Here is a 19,984-nt window from a genome sequence, read left to right on the forward strand (position 1 = left end):
CCCCCTCAGCCTTCTCTTGTGGAAGCTGAACAGGTTCAGGTCCCTTAGCCTCTCCTCATAGGGCCTGCCCTGCTGCCCCCTGATCATGCGAGTGGCCCTCATCTGGACCCTCTCTGTGTTGTCCACATCCCTCCTGAAGTGCGGTGCCCAGAACTGGACACAGTACTCCAACTGCAGCCTGACCAGTGTCACATAGAGGGGGATGATCACCTCCTTGGACCTGCTTGAGATGCATCTGTGGATGCATGACAAGGTACGGTTGGTCTTCCTGACCGCGTCCCCACACTGTCGGCCCATGTTCATTTTAGCATCAATAATGACTCCAAGATCCTTTTCTGCCTTTGCACTGACGAGAAGGGAGCTCCCCAGCCTGTAGGTATGCTGCTGGTTCTTCCTCCCCAGGTGCAGTACCTTGCACTTGTCAGTGTTGAAACCCATCCTGTTCTCATCCTCCCACCCCTGTAACCTGTCTAGGTCCGATTGCAGCCTATTCCTCCCTTCTAGCATGCCCACTTCCCCCCACATCTTAGTGTCATCTGCGAATTTGAACAGGGTGCTTTTTACCCCCTCGTCCAAGTTGTTGATGAAGATGTTGAACAGTGCAGGACCGAGCCCTGTGGAACCCCACTGCCCACATCCCTCCAGGTTGAATAAGACCCATCTACCAGCACTCTCTGGGTGCGGCCCTCCAGCCAGTTAGTGACCCATTTGACTGTGTAGGTGTTGATGCCACAGTCCCCTAGTTTTTTAATGAGAATAGGGTGAGAGAGAGTGTCAAAGGCCTTTTAACCCCTACCCTGCCAGCATGGTGTGACTGGACGTTCTAGTCTTAAAGGGACCTGCCTGTTTTCTGGTAACAGGGCTAGGGTTCCCTGTTATAGACCCTCATGTTGATATTGTTCCACTCTGCATGAAATAATTAAATACTTATTGGGCTGGATTGAGTGAGTGAGCATGACTGTATCCTAGTGGGTGAGACACTCACCTGGCAGAAGGGATATCAAGGTTCCAGTCCCTGCTACAATGAAGGTTTAAATATTTTATGTAGACTGTTCATTGGAGCAGGGCAGTAACCTCCAGTCTTGGCTGGTCCATGGCCAATAATACTGAACAAGTAATGTGCTATTTGCAACATTTTATTTAGCTGTTTCTGTCAGCCTCTAGGTTAACTTTTTAATTTCCTGTGGTTGTGAACAATGTCAGGAGGTCATGCAGACAACATATAGCCATAAGCCTTGCACTGGAGACTACTGATTTATTCCAGCACAAAAGAACCTATAGTCCATGTAGTTCAGTATCCTGTCTCTGACAGTGACAAGCAGTTGATGCTTTAGAAAAGTATATGAACAGGACTTATGTAGAGTAATTCATTCCCTGTTATACCCTTTCTGGCATCAACCATTATAGGTTTAGGGATGGCAAATAATATGTCCCTGGTTGTTCTTTTTAATACTTCCCAAAGGAGTGTCTGCCATAAATTTCTCCAGTCTCTTTTTATGCTGGTCTCATATACTCAGTTTCTCCTGGGAAAGTTGCTCCTCTTCCAGGAGAACCTATAAGTATACAGGTATTCAGGCTTTTTCTCCTAGAGTAAACATGGCCACTCTGAGTGAAAAATAACCTGGGAACAACCACAGTTAAATCACTCCCAAGAGAGTATTGCCAGGGAGAGTGAATGTCTGTACATACTGTGGCTTCTCTGAAGAAGAGAAGATGGTCCTTCAGCCCCCCCTGGTGGGAAACAGCATGTTGTCGGCTGGACTCTGCTGCTCCAGCAGGGAGCAGAACACACAATCCCCACATTGAGGTACAGGGAAGCCTAAGCTGACCATAGATAGTCTGGGTTAGCCAATCAGGGCTGCCCTTTGCACTACTGCCATCTGTTGCCAAGCAGACTAAGGGAGCTTACAGAGCATTTTGAGATGTGCACACAGGACTCCCCTGGCTGTACAGTGTCCCCTCACTGCAAGCTCTCCACTCTTCAGGGCCTCAGCATTCAAAAATCTGTACATGTGGCTCTGGGTAAATTTATTTACTTGGAGAACAAACCTGGAAAAATTCTTCCGGATTATTTAAATGTGTGTACACAGTCACTATCTGCCTCTACAACTGCCAATGGCAACAAATTCTACAAATTAGCACGGTGTGCAAAAAATACTTTTTCCTTATAATTTCAGTTAGTGCCCTCTAGTTCTCCTGTTCTGGGACTTGATGAATGACAGTTGCCTATTCACTTTATCCACATCCTTCATGAGTTTATAGGCCTCCATCATATCCTTCCTCAGCCTTCTCTTTTCCAGACTTTTGCATGTTCTCTTTGTCCTTCTCACTCTCTTGTACACACACATATACATGTACCTGTACGCATACACACATGTACATCCCCCCCACAAATAAATATTTAACTATTTCACCTTAATAGGAACAGGCTGAACTTGAGAGAATTCCATCTTAAAATCCCTAATGTCTTAGTGACAAAGGTCTCTCACATTTGAGTGCTCTAACTGCAGAGCTACTGGATAAAAGATCAGTGTGGCTGCACTGTCGAGTCCTGTTCCTCTTCCTATGAGCAGAGGAGGACTGATGTAGATACTTAACTCCAGAAGAGGATTCATATACGTGAATATTAACTGGAGATAAGCACATTCCTGTAGTCTAGAGTAAGATATTTAAGTCTGTGGTGGAAATGGTAGGGTGAAGACACACCTTTCATCATTTCCTACTAACTAGTTAAGGGAGCTTCCCACTCCTCACCCAGCATGCTGGCTTTTATAGATCCCATTCTTGGGTAACTTGCTATCTCCATGCACTACAGAGAGAGCCCAGTTGCCTTGTAGTTGTGGATTCCACAAGCTGGCAAGGCCCCTGGAAGTCAGGCATTGTAACACTTGGTGTTTTGACACCTAAGTTCAGCCCAAAGTGGAGTTTTGAATTTTCATTTCAGTTTGGAGGGGGCAAATTCTTAAACATTGATAATTCATTATTGTAACAATGCAAGAAGAATAAAGGGTGATTTTGAAAGAAATCACTACTTTTAGATGAACAGCAAATTCACAACTGTTCATTTTTCATGATACATTGCTTCTTTCACTTGAATACATTTTGCTTTTCACTTGCGATAAGATTTTTAAAACAATCAAAAGACAAATCTAATTTCCAACCATTAGAAATAATTGTTACTGCATGAGAAACTTCTATATCTAAGTGTGGTATTTGGGGGCATAGAGTTCTTTGATTTTGTTTTTTAGGCATGTTATGAATTTAAAAAGTTGTGTCCTCTACTCCATTTTTTTTTGGTGTTGGGGGGAAGGATGGTCACGAATCATTCTAATAATACGTATATTTTTTAATAACCTCATAGTAAGAGCATAAGTGACTCTGAGTTACTCCTCAGAGTAAGTAGCAGTATAAGGTCAAAGGATGTTCCTTTGGGAGCTGAAATATGTGAAGACTTCACAAACTCGGGGATTATATTTAATCATTTTGGAATTGTTTCTCCAACAGCTTAGTAACTTTGCAGGGAACATGTTGAGTTCAAAATGGCTCATCCGTTTGTAGGTGTGTCCTTGAACACCATTTTCTTTGAACTAGAAATTAGTGACAACACTTATGTGGTTAAAAGCCAAATTTTTACTTATGTTTTATACTCTATAGGTGCTGTACCAGGCTAATGGATTTTGAAGATATCTAGAAGTAGTGCAGCATCAAGATATCCGATAGCTGTGCTTACACAGAATAGATCTTCGTGGGCTCCATTGACTGACTGCATGGTAAAGCGTCACTGTCTACACATGCTGATGCTTACTCCACAGTCAAATAGTTAATTGCAGGGTTAATGCAGGTAGCAGATCGACTGCACAGTAACCCATGTGTAGATAGCCCCCAGGGAGCAACTTTGCATCATGACAGTTCCTTTACTTCAGGTAATGGCCTAACATAATATTAGAAAAAGCAAGAGCCACAAATGTGGAGAAGCGTTAAAAGTTTCAAAAATTGTTCGTAGGTTTCTGATTTAAATGAATGAAACAATAAAAAATTAAGAGCAAACACATTCTGGATAATGGAAATTTGTATGGGTCACCTCTTCTGCTTCCTGCCTTCAAGACCAGCCCTGCAGTGCTTGTGCCGTTCAGTTTCCCAGGAGGCTAATCCACATCAGGAGGGCATGGCAATCAAGGCATCAAAGGGCAGATGACAGACCTGGGAATTGGGATAAAGGCAACAGTGACTTGATCACAAAGCGAAATGCATCTGCTCTTGGTTAAACCATTTATTTTCCTCCCTCTTTTCCTTCTTCAGTAGAGAAATTAGGGTTTGATTCTGTATTTCAAAGTGAGTTTTGGTTTCAAGCAAGGAATGCAGACTCAGGCTCTGTCTTTTTGTATGTGTATGGGGGAAATGTGTGCTGTCAACAGATAAAGATCCCCATTTTATCATGTAATTCTTGTCTCCTTTCCAATTCACACTGCCTGTTAACTTCCTAACCCTCCCCTTTCCACTCGGTCCCTCTCTCCCAGTGTGACCTGCCTTTAACCCATACCTTCCTGCTACTGTCTGGTTTCTTAGATCCAGTTCTTATTAAATCCTGTCAAAAGCAACTTACCTCTGATCCCACTATCAGCTTAATTTGCTACCTAGGGTTTTAACTTGCTTCTTGGCTCAGAAGAGATAAAAATAGTAACTTTTGCTACAGTGTAACTGCGTTATTTAGCTTTCAGAATGACATGCAATATCATTTTTAATCCATTGATGTAAGTAATTCATCATTTTAGAAGAAACAGAGCAAATGTATTTTGTGAGGGGAGAACTGAAATATTGGGGAAAACTTTTGATCAGTTAAAATTAGTGAGGATGTGTTTATAAAGGAACAGATATCATTAATTAGGCTGTAGCTGCTTATCTTTTTTATTATACGTATATTGCTGTGGCATAGTGCTTTAAAACATCTGCTCAATAGTCCGTTATGATAGCACAAGAATGCTTTTACGTGAGAGTAATAAAGTAACAGATGCTTCCTGATGACAACTTCCCAATTTGTTTAGGAAACAGTCAGTCAGTCCTGGATTCACAGTTTTAACTTGAAGTGTGGCAAATTATTATGGAAAATTATTAGAGAGAGGCAAGAATTGGGAAATCAAGTGATTGCAAGCAGTTTTTCTAGGGATTGCAACTTAGTCAAAATTTCAATTTATGAACATTTTAATAAGATTAGCATTTTTTCTGCTATACAGATGAATCTTTTAGTCCTGGTGGTTATATAAATAAAATGTTATCAATTCAATAAGAGACTTAGTTCTCTTGTTTCTCTTATGTTTATATGTACATGTCCTTTTTTTTTTTTTTTTTTTTGGACTCATTGTGCCAGGTACGTCCTATTCTTGCTGAAGAGGAAATAATTTTTTGAGTTTTGGCTACTGAACACTGATACAGTGGTTTCCAGACCCATGTTCTCTGAGGCTGGGGTGAGAGGTCCATGGATTGCATTTGATCTCTTCCTTTCAAGTAGAAGTTTGATTGTACCAGTGCATAGGGATCCTTGAGAAATTTTGAAGGTTGACAGTGATCTCTTGCTCCAAAGTATTTGGAAACCTCTGTCATAACAGGGTGTGTGTGTGTGTGTGTGTGTGTGGATTATGCAAAAATAACTGGGTTTAATTTTAACTTATTAGTTAAGCCTCTTTAAACTTATAGCCAATTATTTAAAAAACAAACAAACGATATACCTATCTTTTGTCATGCCATCATATTCTCTCAGTGGACTGTATTCAGCTACAGACAGGGTAGTGGATACTCCAAAATTTATCTTCAGCTGACTTAACTAATTTTATTTTAGTAGATGACTTCAGTAAAGGTTCATCTTATCGGTTAAAAAGACACTGTCAATCAGAGGCATAACGGCAGCAGAGGTATATGTCATGGGATGGGGTTCCTAAGGATGGCAGTGTTACCTGTAAGGCCCCTCAACCGTGTCACTTCAGCCCAATGGGCACCCTCTATTTTTGCCCGCCACGTCTTCATGTAGTGCCAGGATCTGTGCACCTCCAAAATGCTGCGCCCTCTCTGGTGCCGGGGTCCCAATGCTGTAGTGGGCCCCCAATGAGGCCTCCTCCTTCTCCAAATAGCCTTACCCAAACCACCGGTGTTATAAACAGCAAACAAACGTAAACCCCTGGGCTATAACATAATACAAAAGACCAGGATGTGCTCTGCCCCTTTAAAAGCATCAAACTTCATCCCTGGCATTAAGTGTCTAGTAGGCAAGGGTACCGATGGAGTCCCATTAGCCCTAGGTGCAGCGTATCAGGCAGTTGCTGCATCACTGGGCACTTCCTCCCTGGAGGCTCCTTCCCCTCTGGCTGCTAGCAGGGAACTGCCCTCCCTAGTTCCAGCCTGGGGTTTATATGGGTCCAGGGCCCTGCCCCTTCTGGTCAGCTGACCATGTGCAGGTGCAGGCTAATTTGCCCTCTGGCTTGTTGCCCTGGTAACTTGCACCTGGGCTTCTCTCTCTCTCTCTCTTTGGGCTCTCTGCCCAAGCAGTTTTTGCTCTTCTACGAGCAGGGCACCTTCGTGCCCTGTGACACACCTCCCCCCTTAAGACCCAAACTCACTGGGGGGTGGGGGTGGAGGTCCTTACCCCGTCACCTGCAGTCTTCTTCTTAGCCTCCACATGCTCTTGCTCATGCTGCCCAACAACTCAGAAACATGGAGGTGGAGGTTTTCAGGAGCCTCTTGCTCGCCTTTTCCCCAAGGACGCACCACGTGGGATTTGATGGGAGCTCCCCTGCCACAGGTAGTTCCCCCACATTAGCCAACCTTGGTAAGATGTAATTTCAGTCAGTCAGGTCTCCGGCCTTTTAGGGCCAATGGGGTCCTCCTACATTATGTTCTCTCTCTCTTTCACTCCAAGCCTGCCAGTGGGGCAACCAGAACCTTCTCCCTCTTCACAGGGGAGTTCCCCTCTATCTGTTGGGGTGTCTTCTCCCCCTCAGCTTGGGCTCGGTTCTGATCAACCACTACGTGCCTCATTCCTCCTCTCGGAACTGATTGTGGGGCTTCTTGCTTCCTTATGTTTCCTTGCAAATCCATTAGTCTTCCCCAGATCTTCCACTGCATCCTTAGGGCTTTTCGGGCATATTCTTCCGCCCAAAATTCTATATTGCCCTGGCTGGTGGGTCTGCCTCCAGCCCCTGTATAAACTCTTTGGTTCAGTGGAAACCCCTGTTCCCTTATTTGGGTATGCAGGCTGTGCCTGGGATGGGGTCTGCCTCGGTGTGAGGCTCAGTGGCCCCCCTCATTATAAGACTTTAGGCCTGGCTCTACTTTCTCTAAGGCCTCCTTGGGTGGTTGCCCCCTCCTTTTCCTCTCTGGCCCCTTGGCCTGAGTTCCCTTTCTAGGCTACCCTAATTTCTCTCTTCTGGGGTTTCTCTGTGGCTCACATTGCCCTAGGCTTCGAGCCACCTGTGCTATCTTTTCCCTAAGTTTTGGGTGCTTTACCCTCTGCAGGCCACCTTGGTGAATCGGGTCCCTGGTCCCACTTCTGGTGCTGGACTGCACCTTTTCCCCACAGACGCTACGTCTGCCATACCTGTTCCCAAACGAACTGCCCTCCCTAGTTCCAGCCTGGGGTTTATATGGGCCCAGGGCCCTGCCCCTTCTGGTCAGCTGACCATGTGCAGGTGCAGGCTAATTTGCCCTCTGGCTTGTTGCCCTGGTAACCTGCACATGGCTTCTGTCTTTCTCTTTGGGCTCTCTGCCCAGGCAGTTTCTGCTTTTCTAGGAGCAGGGCACCTTAGTGCCCTGTGACAGTATATACAATAGGATTTGCATGCTGGGGTGTTGGAATGGAGGCACAGTGTCTCAAGGCTATGGTTGCACAGAGTGGGAGCAGACACTTGTGAGGAGAGGTGTTGCTGCCAAGAGCCAGGTTTGCTCTCTTCTAGGCTGGTAGCCGCAACAGCTTTACATGTCCAGGAACAATGCAGAGCCAACAGGTATCTGGTTTGTGGGACCCACTCAGAGGTTTGGAGTGGAGACCCTTCCTGCTCCCCTGCTGGGAGTCTCTGATTCCCTCATGTCCAGGGCCTGGCCAGAGTTGCTGGGCACCAAGTTTGGACAGTTGGCTGATTGTCAGCCCCTGCACTGCAATGGGGTCTCAAACCAGTAGTGGTGTGGTCTTGAGGCTAACAATCAGCTGATTGTTGGCCCTGGGGCCAGATCCTACAGTCAGCCAGTTCTGAGCCTGAGACCACACCGGGATCAGAGGTGATCATCAGCTAATTGTTGGCTTGGTTTGTGCTCTTATCTTCCTACTTTCCAGGTTCTCTCTGCACTGGCAAGTAGAAAAGGCTTGATTAGGATATGATTCTTGATCCAAAAATTGTGCCTCATGGCTGCATCTACACATGCGATTAATGCGATGCAATAAACTCTGGCACTTATTGCACCAGAGTTTATTGCTCCCAGGTGCTGTGTTTATGTGTGCATCCAGGACTGTAGTACATTGCTCTGGGACAGAGTAGCGCCATTTGCAGGGAGCCCTGGGGGTCAGGCTGCAAGCCTGGAGCTGCTCCGACCTGCTCAGCCTGCTGCAGAGGGGCTGGCTGGGGCATGAGGGTGCTCCAGTGTAGGACTTGCCAGCAAGCAGCCCCCACAATGAAGCAGCGTTGTGCCCCAGCCAGCCAGGTTAGTGTCTACATTTGCGTTGCTGCTCACTAAAGAATTCTGCCACAGAGTTGTACTTGTATTTACAAGTACTAACCTACAGCAGAGTTGATTAGTTTACTGCGGCCTAATAGAGACACGTGTAGATGCAGAGACTTTACTGCAGAGCTAATTAGGCAGCTCTGCAATAAATATCTCGTGTAGATGCACTCCATCATGCACATATAGTATGGTAGGAGACATGAATGTTGGGATCGGGAATCAGTTCCCGTTGCACCTTTAAGTGAATGTGTGGTAGGGGCTTTAGTCAGGGCCATCCTTAGGGAAGGGTGAACCGAGGTGACTGTCCCCACGCTTTGGTGGGCTCTGCAAAGCTGGGTGGGGTGGCCATGGCCCCTCCTAGTGCTGGTGACTCTGCACTGGCTGCATCCGCTCGCCACCCCCCTCCTGCTGCCACCACCGGCTGCTTCTTCGTGTCTGGGCCCTGCACCCTGCTAGGGTCATCTCTAGCTTCAGTTACTACTGCTGTCAATACTTTTAGGCTCCAACATTTACTTTCTTGTTGAAATTCCTTGCTTCATCCTTAGAGAATCTATAAAATTCAAGGTTATACATTGGCCCTGTATCCTTTATGTAACAAGTCCTGCCACTGCTATTTACCCAAATGAAAAGGGATTAGAAATAGCTCTAAGAAGGATTCAAGTATTTATGCATGTATACAAGTCACAAATACAATGCTTCCACTTGTCACTAGAAATATAGCAGGCAAAGAGAGATCTGAATATCAGACATCATATTTTGAGTAACTACAAAAGCTTCATACTCTGGACTGTAGTCCATCTTCTTATAGAAGAATGAGGATTTCTATCTTCCAGTTCTCCCTTAGATTTTTGCATTCAGTTGAACGCTTGATCTTAGACAAAGCCCAAACTATCATTTACAGGACATAAGCAGGATAATACAAAGTGAAAATGATCATGAATGGAAACCATCAACCTTCATTTCTAAAATCTAGGCTTTCCACAAGGCTGTTTACACAACCTGCCATTCCCAGTCCACTGACTGGCACCCAACATTATATAGTTCTTTGGGGACACCTCTGATAGATTAAACAGCTTTTCTCTGGAGGCAGTAGGATCTTTGAGGAGGTGTTTCACAATCTAATCTTCCAGTAACACAGAGCATTCCCAAGGGAGGTTTTTCATCATCCATTTTCTCCCTCTCAAGGATCCAAGTAATCAGAAGGAGGTTTTGATACCTTCACGCTCCTTTTTTCCTAATCCTGTTCAATTCTAGAAAATCAGGGTTTCTCTGTGGAGGTTGCTCACAGTCCTAACTCCCTTCCAGTCGTACAAGCAGAGTGTTTAATGAAAAGTTACTCATGGCCTAACCCACCATGTTTGAGATGGGAGAATCTTTTTAAAACTTGTTCACACTGAGGAAATGCAGTTTTGTGATAAAGATGTTGTTTCTTTCCTCAGATGTTTGGGGTGAGAGAGAGTGTGATTTTCTTTGTAGTCCAGTTTAAAAATAATAAAAAATGAGATGTTAATGTGAATGTTACAGTTAAAGGCAAAATACAGACAGTCAAAAAGCCCGAGGCTGAATTGATTCAGTTTTTGCAGGTTAATTTAAGACGCAGAGATTAAACTGAAACAGAAATGAACAGATATTTACCTTTGATTCAGCAAATAAAGCCACATGCCTGCAGTGGCTCAAGCCAGAAGCTGGGGGGCACTAGAGTACAGCTGTCTGGCACATAGCCAGCATGGGCTGTGAGTTTGCTTTCTCTTCTTGCTGCTCCCGAGGTCTCTAGAATTTGCAGTCCAAAGTCACAGCTGCAGGACTGTGCAGGAGTGCTCATCATTTCCTTTTCCAGGTTCCAGGTGCCTTTGGGATTTGTAGTCCACAATCACAGCCAGCAGTAAGTTTGAGTGGGGGAAGGGGTGTTTAACCCCCATCCCTGGCCCCACACGCCAACTAGGGTTTGCCTGGGGAAACAGTTCCCCTCTGCAGGCTGGGCTGCATCCCAAGCTGGGCTTGACTCCCCCCCACCCTCTTGTGAGACAGCCCTCACTGCTCCAGCAGGAGCAGCCCAGGGCTGCAAAACATGCTGGGATGCTGGGGGACTGTGATTTAACTTGAACCAGGAAGGGGTCTGGGACAGGTTTCATAAACCGGTTAGACTCAAATTAGTTTAGTCTGATACTACATTCAACCACGTTTATCTTAAACCAGTTTCAGCCATTTTGAAATTGGTTTGTGTGCACCGAGCTTCTGTTCTGTTAAAGGTTAAACCAGTTTCTGATCACCTAAACCGGTTTATGTGCAACTTATGTCCCTAGCCAAAGTGACTTTCATACATACATATAGAGAGAAAGCAATGGGACTGTTTTGGCGATAGCAATATTAACATTTGCATAGGCCTTGAAATAGCCTTGTCATTGCATAAGAAAGACAGCAAAAGAAAATACTACACTATAAATACTTCACTGAGTAGAGCTGTGTTAGCCTGAAGGCAGAAGATAAGGCAGGGTGGTACCCAAAAGACTGATTGATTCAGAGAGGCATGAGCTTTTGTAGGCAACAGCCTTCTTCATTAGATATTAGTAGGCTGTTGCCTACAAAGGTTCATGCCTTTCTGAACCAGATAGACTAAGGCTGTGTCCAGACATGAAGGCATGTGTGGTTTATGGCACTGTAAACTGCACGTGGGGAATGTTAAAGTGTGTCCCATGCTGCAGATTTGCTATCAGGAAATCCTGGTAGCAAAAAGAGGCTCGATCCTCCAGGGAGACTCTTCAAGGAACGTCTCCACTCCTGTAGTTATGCCCTGGCTCCTCCAACACGCTGGGAGCAGCCGGGCAAGGGCACTTTATCTAAAGCAAGACAGTTTTGTCCCTAACCAAACCACACGTGCAGGAGCATGTGATGCGGCAAAAAGTAGTGGCACAGATTTATGCCACTATGATTTTTGCTGGTGCAAGTGCATGCCTCTACACATCTGGATGTGATCTAAGGTGCCACCATGTCCTGCCCTCTCTCAAATACTTCTCTGTACATATTTCAGAGTAGAGTAATGGCTAAACAGTAGGCTATAAACCTATAATAAAAAAAAGAATTGCAAGCATCAACGTCACACAAAGGATGATTCTGTTATGAGGGGAGATTGGCTCAAGTTCTGGAGTTGGGATCTGTATTCACTTCTGACTGTGAAGGTCCCTAAAGTTTGAAGATAGTTGAATCCCTTTCTACTTGTCATTTTCCATTTTTCCCCTCATATTCTGCCAGGAACTTTCAGTGTTCATCACTTTTCTGCATTTATCGAAGTGCTGTCCCAGAAACATCTGGTTTAAAGATCTGCCAGTTTACTGTATAAATGTAACACCACTCTTTCTTCCTCAATTTTGTTTTAAATAAAATATTGGCTCCCCAGATCACATTTAACTAGAGAGGCTGAGATGTGGGAAGGCGGGGGATACTTTACTTTCTTTCATGTGAATTGAGCACAGAATGCAGATATGTACCTGGTCTGTGAAGTCAGATACAGTAATCATTATTGTCCCTTCTGGCAGGTTGTTTTTAAATCCCCTTAAAGAAGACTTTAAAAGCAAGGTCAATACAGAATGGAATTCCCCTTAATGTTCTGTATCAGTGCTTTAGGTGTCTGTTGTTTGATAAGCTGAAATCAAGGTTTATACAGCTGGACACTATTTTCAAACTACTTCTGTTCTTTGAGCATCTTTAATTTTCTAATTGAATGCCCCAAATCGTGCTAACAATATTTCCAACAACCTTGGTGTGTAGATTTCCATTTACACCCTTGTTTCTCAGCAATATCTGGTTGTCTAAAATGCCAAATATGGATGCAACGCTGTTCATGTCTGCTGTTATAGTTTATCGGTTCTTGTATCCCCTAATGGATTGATTTGTGGGCAAGGAGTAAGGCGAGTTAAAGACCACAGGTAAAAATATGAAACTGTCTTATATGTTAAAGCAGCATGAGATTTGAACTATACTGATATTTCATTTTTCCTTCTCAGTCTTTCCTGCTACACCCCCAAAACTCATTTGCTTTTAGGAATACAATTTCTCAGTTGTGTATGGAGATTTAGGGTTTGGAAGGCTGATCAAGTTCACATATCTTTTGTGTGTATCTTCTTGGAAAAATTGTTCTAATTTATTTAATTAGTTCACTTAATAGGGTTGAAAACTTAATGGTTTCATTTGTAGAGGTGATGGACATCTGCAGTTGCTATGTAAGTCAATAAAACTGAGGGTGCTCAAGGCTTTTGGAAAATTAGGCAATGTATTCATATGCTAGAAGCAGGTAAAAGATTGAATTGCTAATTGGGAGCTTTTGGGAGTATTTTTCAGGCTAGGGACAGACATTCAAAAAGCCTGAGCTTGAAATGATTGTATCTTTGCAGGTTAGTCTAACCTAGCTAGGCTAAATCTCTTTGTAACTGTACAGACATCCTAGACATGCAGGCATATGCCTGCAGTGACTCAGTCTAGAAGCCGGGGGTGCTAGAGTAGCCTTCCCTTCACTTCCCTTCCCTTCCAGAATGCTGAGCAGTTTGACCCAAATCAGTTATGTCTGATACTATATTCAACTAGGTTTATCTCAAACCGTTTTCAGCCATTTTCAAATTGGTTTATGTGCACTGAACATCTGTTCTGTTACAGGTTTAAACCAATTTCTGATCACTTAAACTAGTGTATGTGTAATGTCTGCCCCTAGCCTCAATCTTCTGGTTGGCTTCCACCCCTTCTGTCTCAGTTTTACAATACAATAATTTATTTCAGTTCTACAGTAAGAGGATGCAGAAATTGTCTCAACTTCAGAAATTTTAGCAACAAACATAACCTCTTGCAAAATAGCTGTCATTCAAAATGGAACTGGGAATTCCTGTGTGCAATGAATCAGCTTTGGCAAGTGAAGTAGATATTTCTGGGGATATGTGATGGCCTCATGTTTGATTGATTTTTTTCGATAGTAAAAGGTAATAAAGAGAATAGCTGCTGTAGCCAACTTATTGCCAGAATACTGTCACATGATTTTCCAGAGGTACTATTTTGTCTTTGTGTTTCTCTCTCAAAAGCAATCTGTATTTAGAAAGGCCCTGATCCAGCACACAACTCACATTTTTAATGTCAGCCTTACCAGGATTAGGGCCTTATGTTTTTTAATTTCTGGTTTTACCATTTCCATAGACCTCAAGTAAGAGTTTAGTAAGGGATAACCCTTTTATCTCTATATTTATTAATTAGTTGCTATCATGGTAGTCCCATAGTTCCCTCTCAATACAATCACATGATCTGATGAAGCACCATGTTTGTTTGTTTTTTCAGGAAACCATGGATGATTCTCAAGTAGCTGGAGTCTGTGCAGCAGCAGAAGTGATTCGCTATGAGTATCATGTCTTGTATTCCAGTAGCTACCAAGTACCTGTTCTGTACTTTAGGGCATGCTTTCTAGGTAAGATCTGTTATATGTAAGACAAATAGAAGAAGCATATGCTGGGGTGAAATGGAACCATACTGACATAGATTTTGTATTGAACATGGGAAGAGAATAGTGATTGTGCATAATAAGAAAATCAGAGATGGGGCTACTCACTAGTTAATTTTCTGATACAAATAGATACTGTACATCAGGACCTTGGAGTAGATGATATCATCTCAGCCTGAGGAAGGTTGATCTTTGGCTCCTGGCATCATGCCCATGGTTGACTAAACCTGCTGGACATTTTTCTTTTCCTTCTCTTTAAAATGAATACAAAGAACTTAAAGCTACAGGGCCAAATTCAGCTGTGGAATAAATAGACACAACTCCAACATCAATAGAGTTGTGCCTGCTTCCTCCAGACTTTCAGTGTTTAGGTCAGCATTTACATTTAAAAGAGTATGCTGTCTTCCCGTTTATTTAAAATATTCTTTAAAAAATAAACATTAACTTGTTTTAGCTATTTTAAACAATGCTTTAAAGCTGGTTCTTCCAGGATTTTTTTTACCTTTATCTTGTCACCCACTATCCAGCTGTTAATGATACTGAGATTTCACTCACTGTCCTGTCAGGAAGGTAGAACACATTATCTGTCTCTTGGGCCACTGTTAGCAGCGCTTATTTATTCGGCAAACATAGTAGTATGACCAGACTGCAGTACTGTCCATGCTCCTTCACTCTCTGTCCAAAGATTATGCATCTGGGGGGGTTGGAATTCTCCAGCCATTTCTAAACTTGATTTTCTCAGCAGCATCACCAGCTTTTGTGTTTTGATGATCTAACTTTATCTAGATTAAGGCATCTGAATGTTGCCAGTGGTATCTTTTTTCTTTTTAATTAAAAAGTAACTTAAGCTATGTTGAATGTATTTGGTAGATTCAATCACTCATTGCCTTATATTGTTTAATGGTTTCTAATTTTGCAGTGTTAGCAGTTTAACAAGCACTTTAGATTTAAAGTTGAAGAATAAATTCTCAGACTCCCTAGTGAAAAAAAATTAATCTGAGGTGCAGTTTCAAGTATCTGGCAAGTTGGGGTAAGTTTTCAAATTGGGGTATGGAGAATTGGGGACACATCTCTGTGTCTGTTACCACTAACATCACTAATTCACATACCACCATGTTGCAAATTTATTCCTAGGATTATTACAAGCATTTACAAATGTGCAATATTCTGTCATTAAACATGTTGTGCAGATGACAGAAGGATATAGAAACTTTAGCTGCTTCAAAATAACAGAGTAGGAGACAGATATATTTATTTGTGATGCTGAAAAAATATCATTTTCCTGGGTTTAGTTGAATTAGCAGTTTACCTTCTCTATGCAGGAGGGTGGTATGATGCTGCAGGTAGAGGAAATAGGACACTATTTCTACAGTACTGTACTTTCATATAATTAGTATTCACCATAAGCAGTTAATCACCAGAGAAGAGCTCCCAGAGACAAAACAAGTTGTTTAGCTTGTCAGCATCAGGGAACGGGAGGTGTTGAAACATGACTCCTTATAGCTGAAAGTGGATCTCACAGAAGCTAGTGGATGATCTAATGCACAATCTTAGTATGATGTGCCAACAGCTCCCCTTGCAGTACACAACTATAATTGTTCCTACAAGTATAATTATGTTTTAAAACACTTCTTGGGAGCTTTTCACAATGAAAATAAGGTAGTGGTCCAGGGAGGGTAATGTGCATGTGTGTATGTGGATTATGAAGTTCTACGGGGTCTCTCTGTATCACTTCTAACATGTTTCTCACTTTGGTCCATTTAAAGATGCACTGATACAAATACTGATAACCAATAGTCTTTGCAAGAGAATATTTGATTAGTATCATAGCTCATATTTTCATACTGTGTAGCACAGTTTCTAGATATTGCAAATCCTTCTGTTTCTTCAGATCATTTACTCACTGCCCATTTAGAGCTGTCTATAGACCCTAACATGATATTTTGGGGAATATATGAATCACTGTAAACAGAGACACCTTTTCACTTTAAACTGCTGAGACAAGTTTACTTCTTGCTTTGCAACAATCTCATATGAAGATGATTCCAGGCAGTGTCCTGATATTTTCACCCTTTCATTATGATGCTACTGTTTTTCCTTTGATAACTCTTTGCCTTTTGTCTCCAAGCAGTCACTATTGTTTACCCCATCCCTTTGCAAAGTTACGTGGGAGACCTATATCAGGTTCACTGAATAAATAACTATTATTGTGTATAGATAGGTGATGGGAGCAATTCTTTCTCATTTGCTCTCTCTCTCTCTCTTGCTTGCTCCAAGGCCCTCCAGGATCAGGGCTAGAGGAATCTCAAATCTGGAAACAGGCTTTTTTATCTCAGCATACTGTCATAAACATTTTAAGTTGAAAAAATCTTGAGTGTAATATTGATCTTGATGAACCCAAAATCTTGGCATTTGAAAAAAATGTCAAACTCCTCCAGCGTAAAAAAAAAATTCTTAGAAAATGATTCTGATTCCACAGGGTTCTTTCATTTCTCTCCATTTTGTTATAACGTATCTCAAATGCCCTATGGTATCACAGTTGACTAGTGTAGATGGACTGAAACCTGTCAGTGTTATACTTTATGCTACCCAGAATATGTTGCAAGGAATAAATATAAGATATAACCCTTCCAGGATCTGGACCACATTGCTCACACAGCTCTACCCTGCCTTACAGCAGGGGACTAGGCAGGAATCCCAAACTGATTGCTCACTGGCAGTGTGTTATGTGGCCACTGGAACTCCAGGCCAGTCTTTGAAACAATAAGTTCTCTGTTCAACTTGGCTATTAAATATTTTTTCATATTTTGTGATATTCATGTGCTCTTTTTCATGCTACACATTATAACAGTGACTGGTACCAGCCTGCCCAACTCTTGCAGTCCACAAATAGAGTATTCAAAATTCTTGTTTAGAACAGTTAAATCTTTAGTATCCCATTGTATAAGATTCCAGCTTGGACAGACTTACTCTCTTGACTTCACCACCCAAAGATATTCTTCTCCAGGAACTGCTTCAGGATCCTCAAATTGGATGTCAGCCTTGAGAGCTGTTGTTCAGCTTTACTCAGATCTTCAAGTGTGATTGAGCTGAAACATGGAAAACCGTTCCTGCAAAGGAAGTAAATTTGGCCTGTATCTTCAATTCCAACTTTATTCCAACCCTGAATCAGGCTGTTGGTCTCCTGGAATTCTTTCTGAAACTCTGCTCTGCTTTCTGAAACAAGAAGTTTCAGTCCAGATTTAGGAAGACATTTAAATTTATTGTAGACTTTGGAAATTAGTATTACAGCATAAGCCTAGTTCTGTGGTGTAGCAGGAAGGGCAAGGACTGCAGCTAGAAAGAATGACTAAATATGATGCCTAATGCCACTCAGAAAGATGTCTTTAAGAGCATCAGGGAACCTATAGAGAGATACTGTCCCTCTGAGATAGTAAGTGGCTTCTGATGCTTCTCAGGCAAATGATCCCTGATAAGAGAAGCAAACATTCCCAAACGGAAAGTAGTAGGAACCCAGAGAAACAGACTTCCCATCTTCTCAGATTCAACCTTCTACATGGTATGTCTTTTGTAATTGAGACTTTTATTTTCTCTCTAGCTGCTGAGACTACAAAAGGAGTCTTCTAGAAATATGTGAGTTGTTGTAGATGTAGACACTTGACAGATAGTGTCACCAGTTAGTTTTCTTATTTGATGCTGGTATCCTCCAGATAGGCTAGGCTCTCTCCGGTAGGGTTTTGTTAATCAGGTGAGTATTTTCTCCTTTCCTTAGCTTTCAAGATGTCTCCAAGAGACATGTATCCCCGGAGTAATTGCCTGCAGCTCCCAGGAACCCACACCATATATCCAAACAGTTCTTGAAACTACTTATAATGAGCTGACAGCAACACAGATACACAGTGGGCATAGAAATCACTCAAGGGGTGCCCTGATCCTCAGAAAAAGAATGGTTCAGATCACCCCCCACTTCCTCCTCCCAACACCCAGAGGAGAAATCATTAGTATTGGCGCTGAAGCTGCGGAAGGAGGAACATAAACGTGTGCTGGTGAGAGGTAGCAGAGACTATATTTTCACCCTCTTAGTGAAGGCAGAAGGAGCAAGGAAGAGCAGTTTTTTTTTAGCTGATATCTTAGTCTTTGAATCACCAAAATGTGAGTTCCTGTAGTAAGGCCATAGTGATTAAAGGTTAAAAGGAGAAAGCCTAGAAATTAGTCAAAGTTCCTTACAACTTTAAAGTGAGGGCTTTCTGTTTTAGCCTTAAACTGTACCCAAAGTAGCACTGAATGTGACCCAAAGAGCTTGTAGAATTGTTGTTCTGAAAGAGGCACTTCAGTCTTGCTCTGTGAATCAAAGGCAAATGAACCACTGTATCTCCCTGGAGAAGAGTGGTCCCAATTATGGGACAAGTACAACATCAGGTTCCTATAGATTGTACTATGGGAAGGGCCCAGAAGAGACCCCACACTCAGCCACAAGAGACTTGAGGCCTCTAAATTCTCTATACAATTTCTAGAACAGCATTTCTCAACCTGTGGGTCGCGACCCAAAAATGGTTTGCAGGAATATATCAAAAAGGTTGTGAACACATTTTAAAAACAGATTCTCCTTTAAAGGAGACTGTGGCTTTTCCCTTGCAGGCTGGCAGAGCTCCCCACTAACCTCCTCCCCCCCGTGCCCCACACATGAGCGGACTGGGGCCTGGGGGTGGGGAGCAATAGGTTGGATGTGAGGGGCACTGGGTTGGGATTGGCCACTGATGTTTACGAATGGGTACTAATACAAAAAAGCTTGAGAACCACTGCTGTAGAATCATGAAGGTGCCTTCTTTCTCTTTGTCAGGTAGTACTGTTTCTCAAGGAACCGGAGATCCCAATGCTTGCTTGCTTCTTCCTATTTTTTTTTCATCTCATCATTTTCCTTTTCCAGTGTAAAGGAGCAGGACTGTCACCTCCACAACAAGTTTGCTTCAATGAGGCTGAAGAAATGGATGTGGGGACTTCCATAAACTGCCTTACATTCAGCCCAGATGAGACACAGCATTGATGGAGTTTCTCTGCTGGCTAATTTTTGCTAAAGAGCAAACTTCCTTAGATTTCATAGATTTCATAGACATTAGGGCTGGAAGGGACCTTGGAAGATCATGGAGTCCAGCCCCCTGCCCCAGGGGCAGGAAGTCAGCTGGGGTCATAGTTTCATAGTTTCAGGGTCGGAAGGGACCTAATAGATCTTCTAGCCCGCCCCCCCGCCAGGGCGGGAGAACAACCCAAAAAAAAACCAAAACCACTCACCCTAAAAACAAAAACGGGACTCAAATGAGTCCAGCCAGGTAAGTATCCAGCCTCTTCTTAAAGATCCCCAGGGTAGGGGCCAGCACCACCTCCCTTGGAAGTTGGTTCCAGCTCCTAGCCGCCCTAACTGTGAAGTAGTTTTTTCGGATGTCCAATCTGTACCTCCTCTCCATCAACTTGTGCCCATTACTCCTTGTTATGCCAGCGGGGGCTAGGGGAAACAGCGTCTCCCCCAAACCCTTCTGGTTCCCCCTAGTGAGTTTATAGACGGTCACCAGGTCCCCCCTCAGCCTTCTCTTGTGGAGGCTGAATAGGTTCAAGTCCCGCAGTCTCTCACTGTAGGGTCTGCCCTGTTGTCCCCGGATCATGCGGGTGGCCCTCCTCTGGACCCTCTCCATGTTGTCCACATCCCTCCTGAAATGGGGCGCACAGAACTGGACACAATACTCCAGCTGCGGCCTGACCAGCGTCGCATAGAGGGGGAGGATCACCTCCCTGGCTCTACTCGAGATGCACCTG

The 19,984-nt window shown here is 43.2% G+C and overlaps 1 protein-coding gene across 2 annotated transcripts in view; it reads left to right on the plus strand.

Annotated features, from left to right (window-relative positions):
* ATG10 (autophagy related 10) overlaps positions 1 to 19,984 on the plus strand; it is a 159,918-nt gene that overhangs the window by 72,235 nt on the left and 67,699 nt on the right. For both annotated transcript variants that reach the window (XM_025191714.1, XM_014525630.2), the window contains exon 4: positions 14,017 to 14,143. In XM_025191714.1, the coding sequence (XP_025047499.1) occupies positions 14,017 to 14,143 (127 nt within the window). The remainder of the gene's footprint in view (positions 1 to 14,016; positions 14,144 to 19,984) is intronic.

This window comes from Alligator sinensis, unplaced genomic scaffold (genome assembly GCF_000455745.1).
Source record: "Alligator sinensis unplaced genomic scaffold, ASM45574v1 scaffold1066_1, whole genome shotgun sequence".
In the NCBI taxonomy this organism is placed as follows: Eukaryota; Metazoa; Chordata; order Crocodylia; family Alligatoridae; genus Alligator; species Alligator sinensis.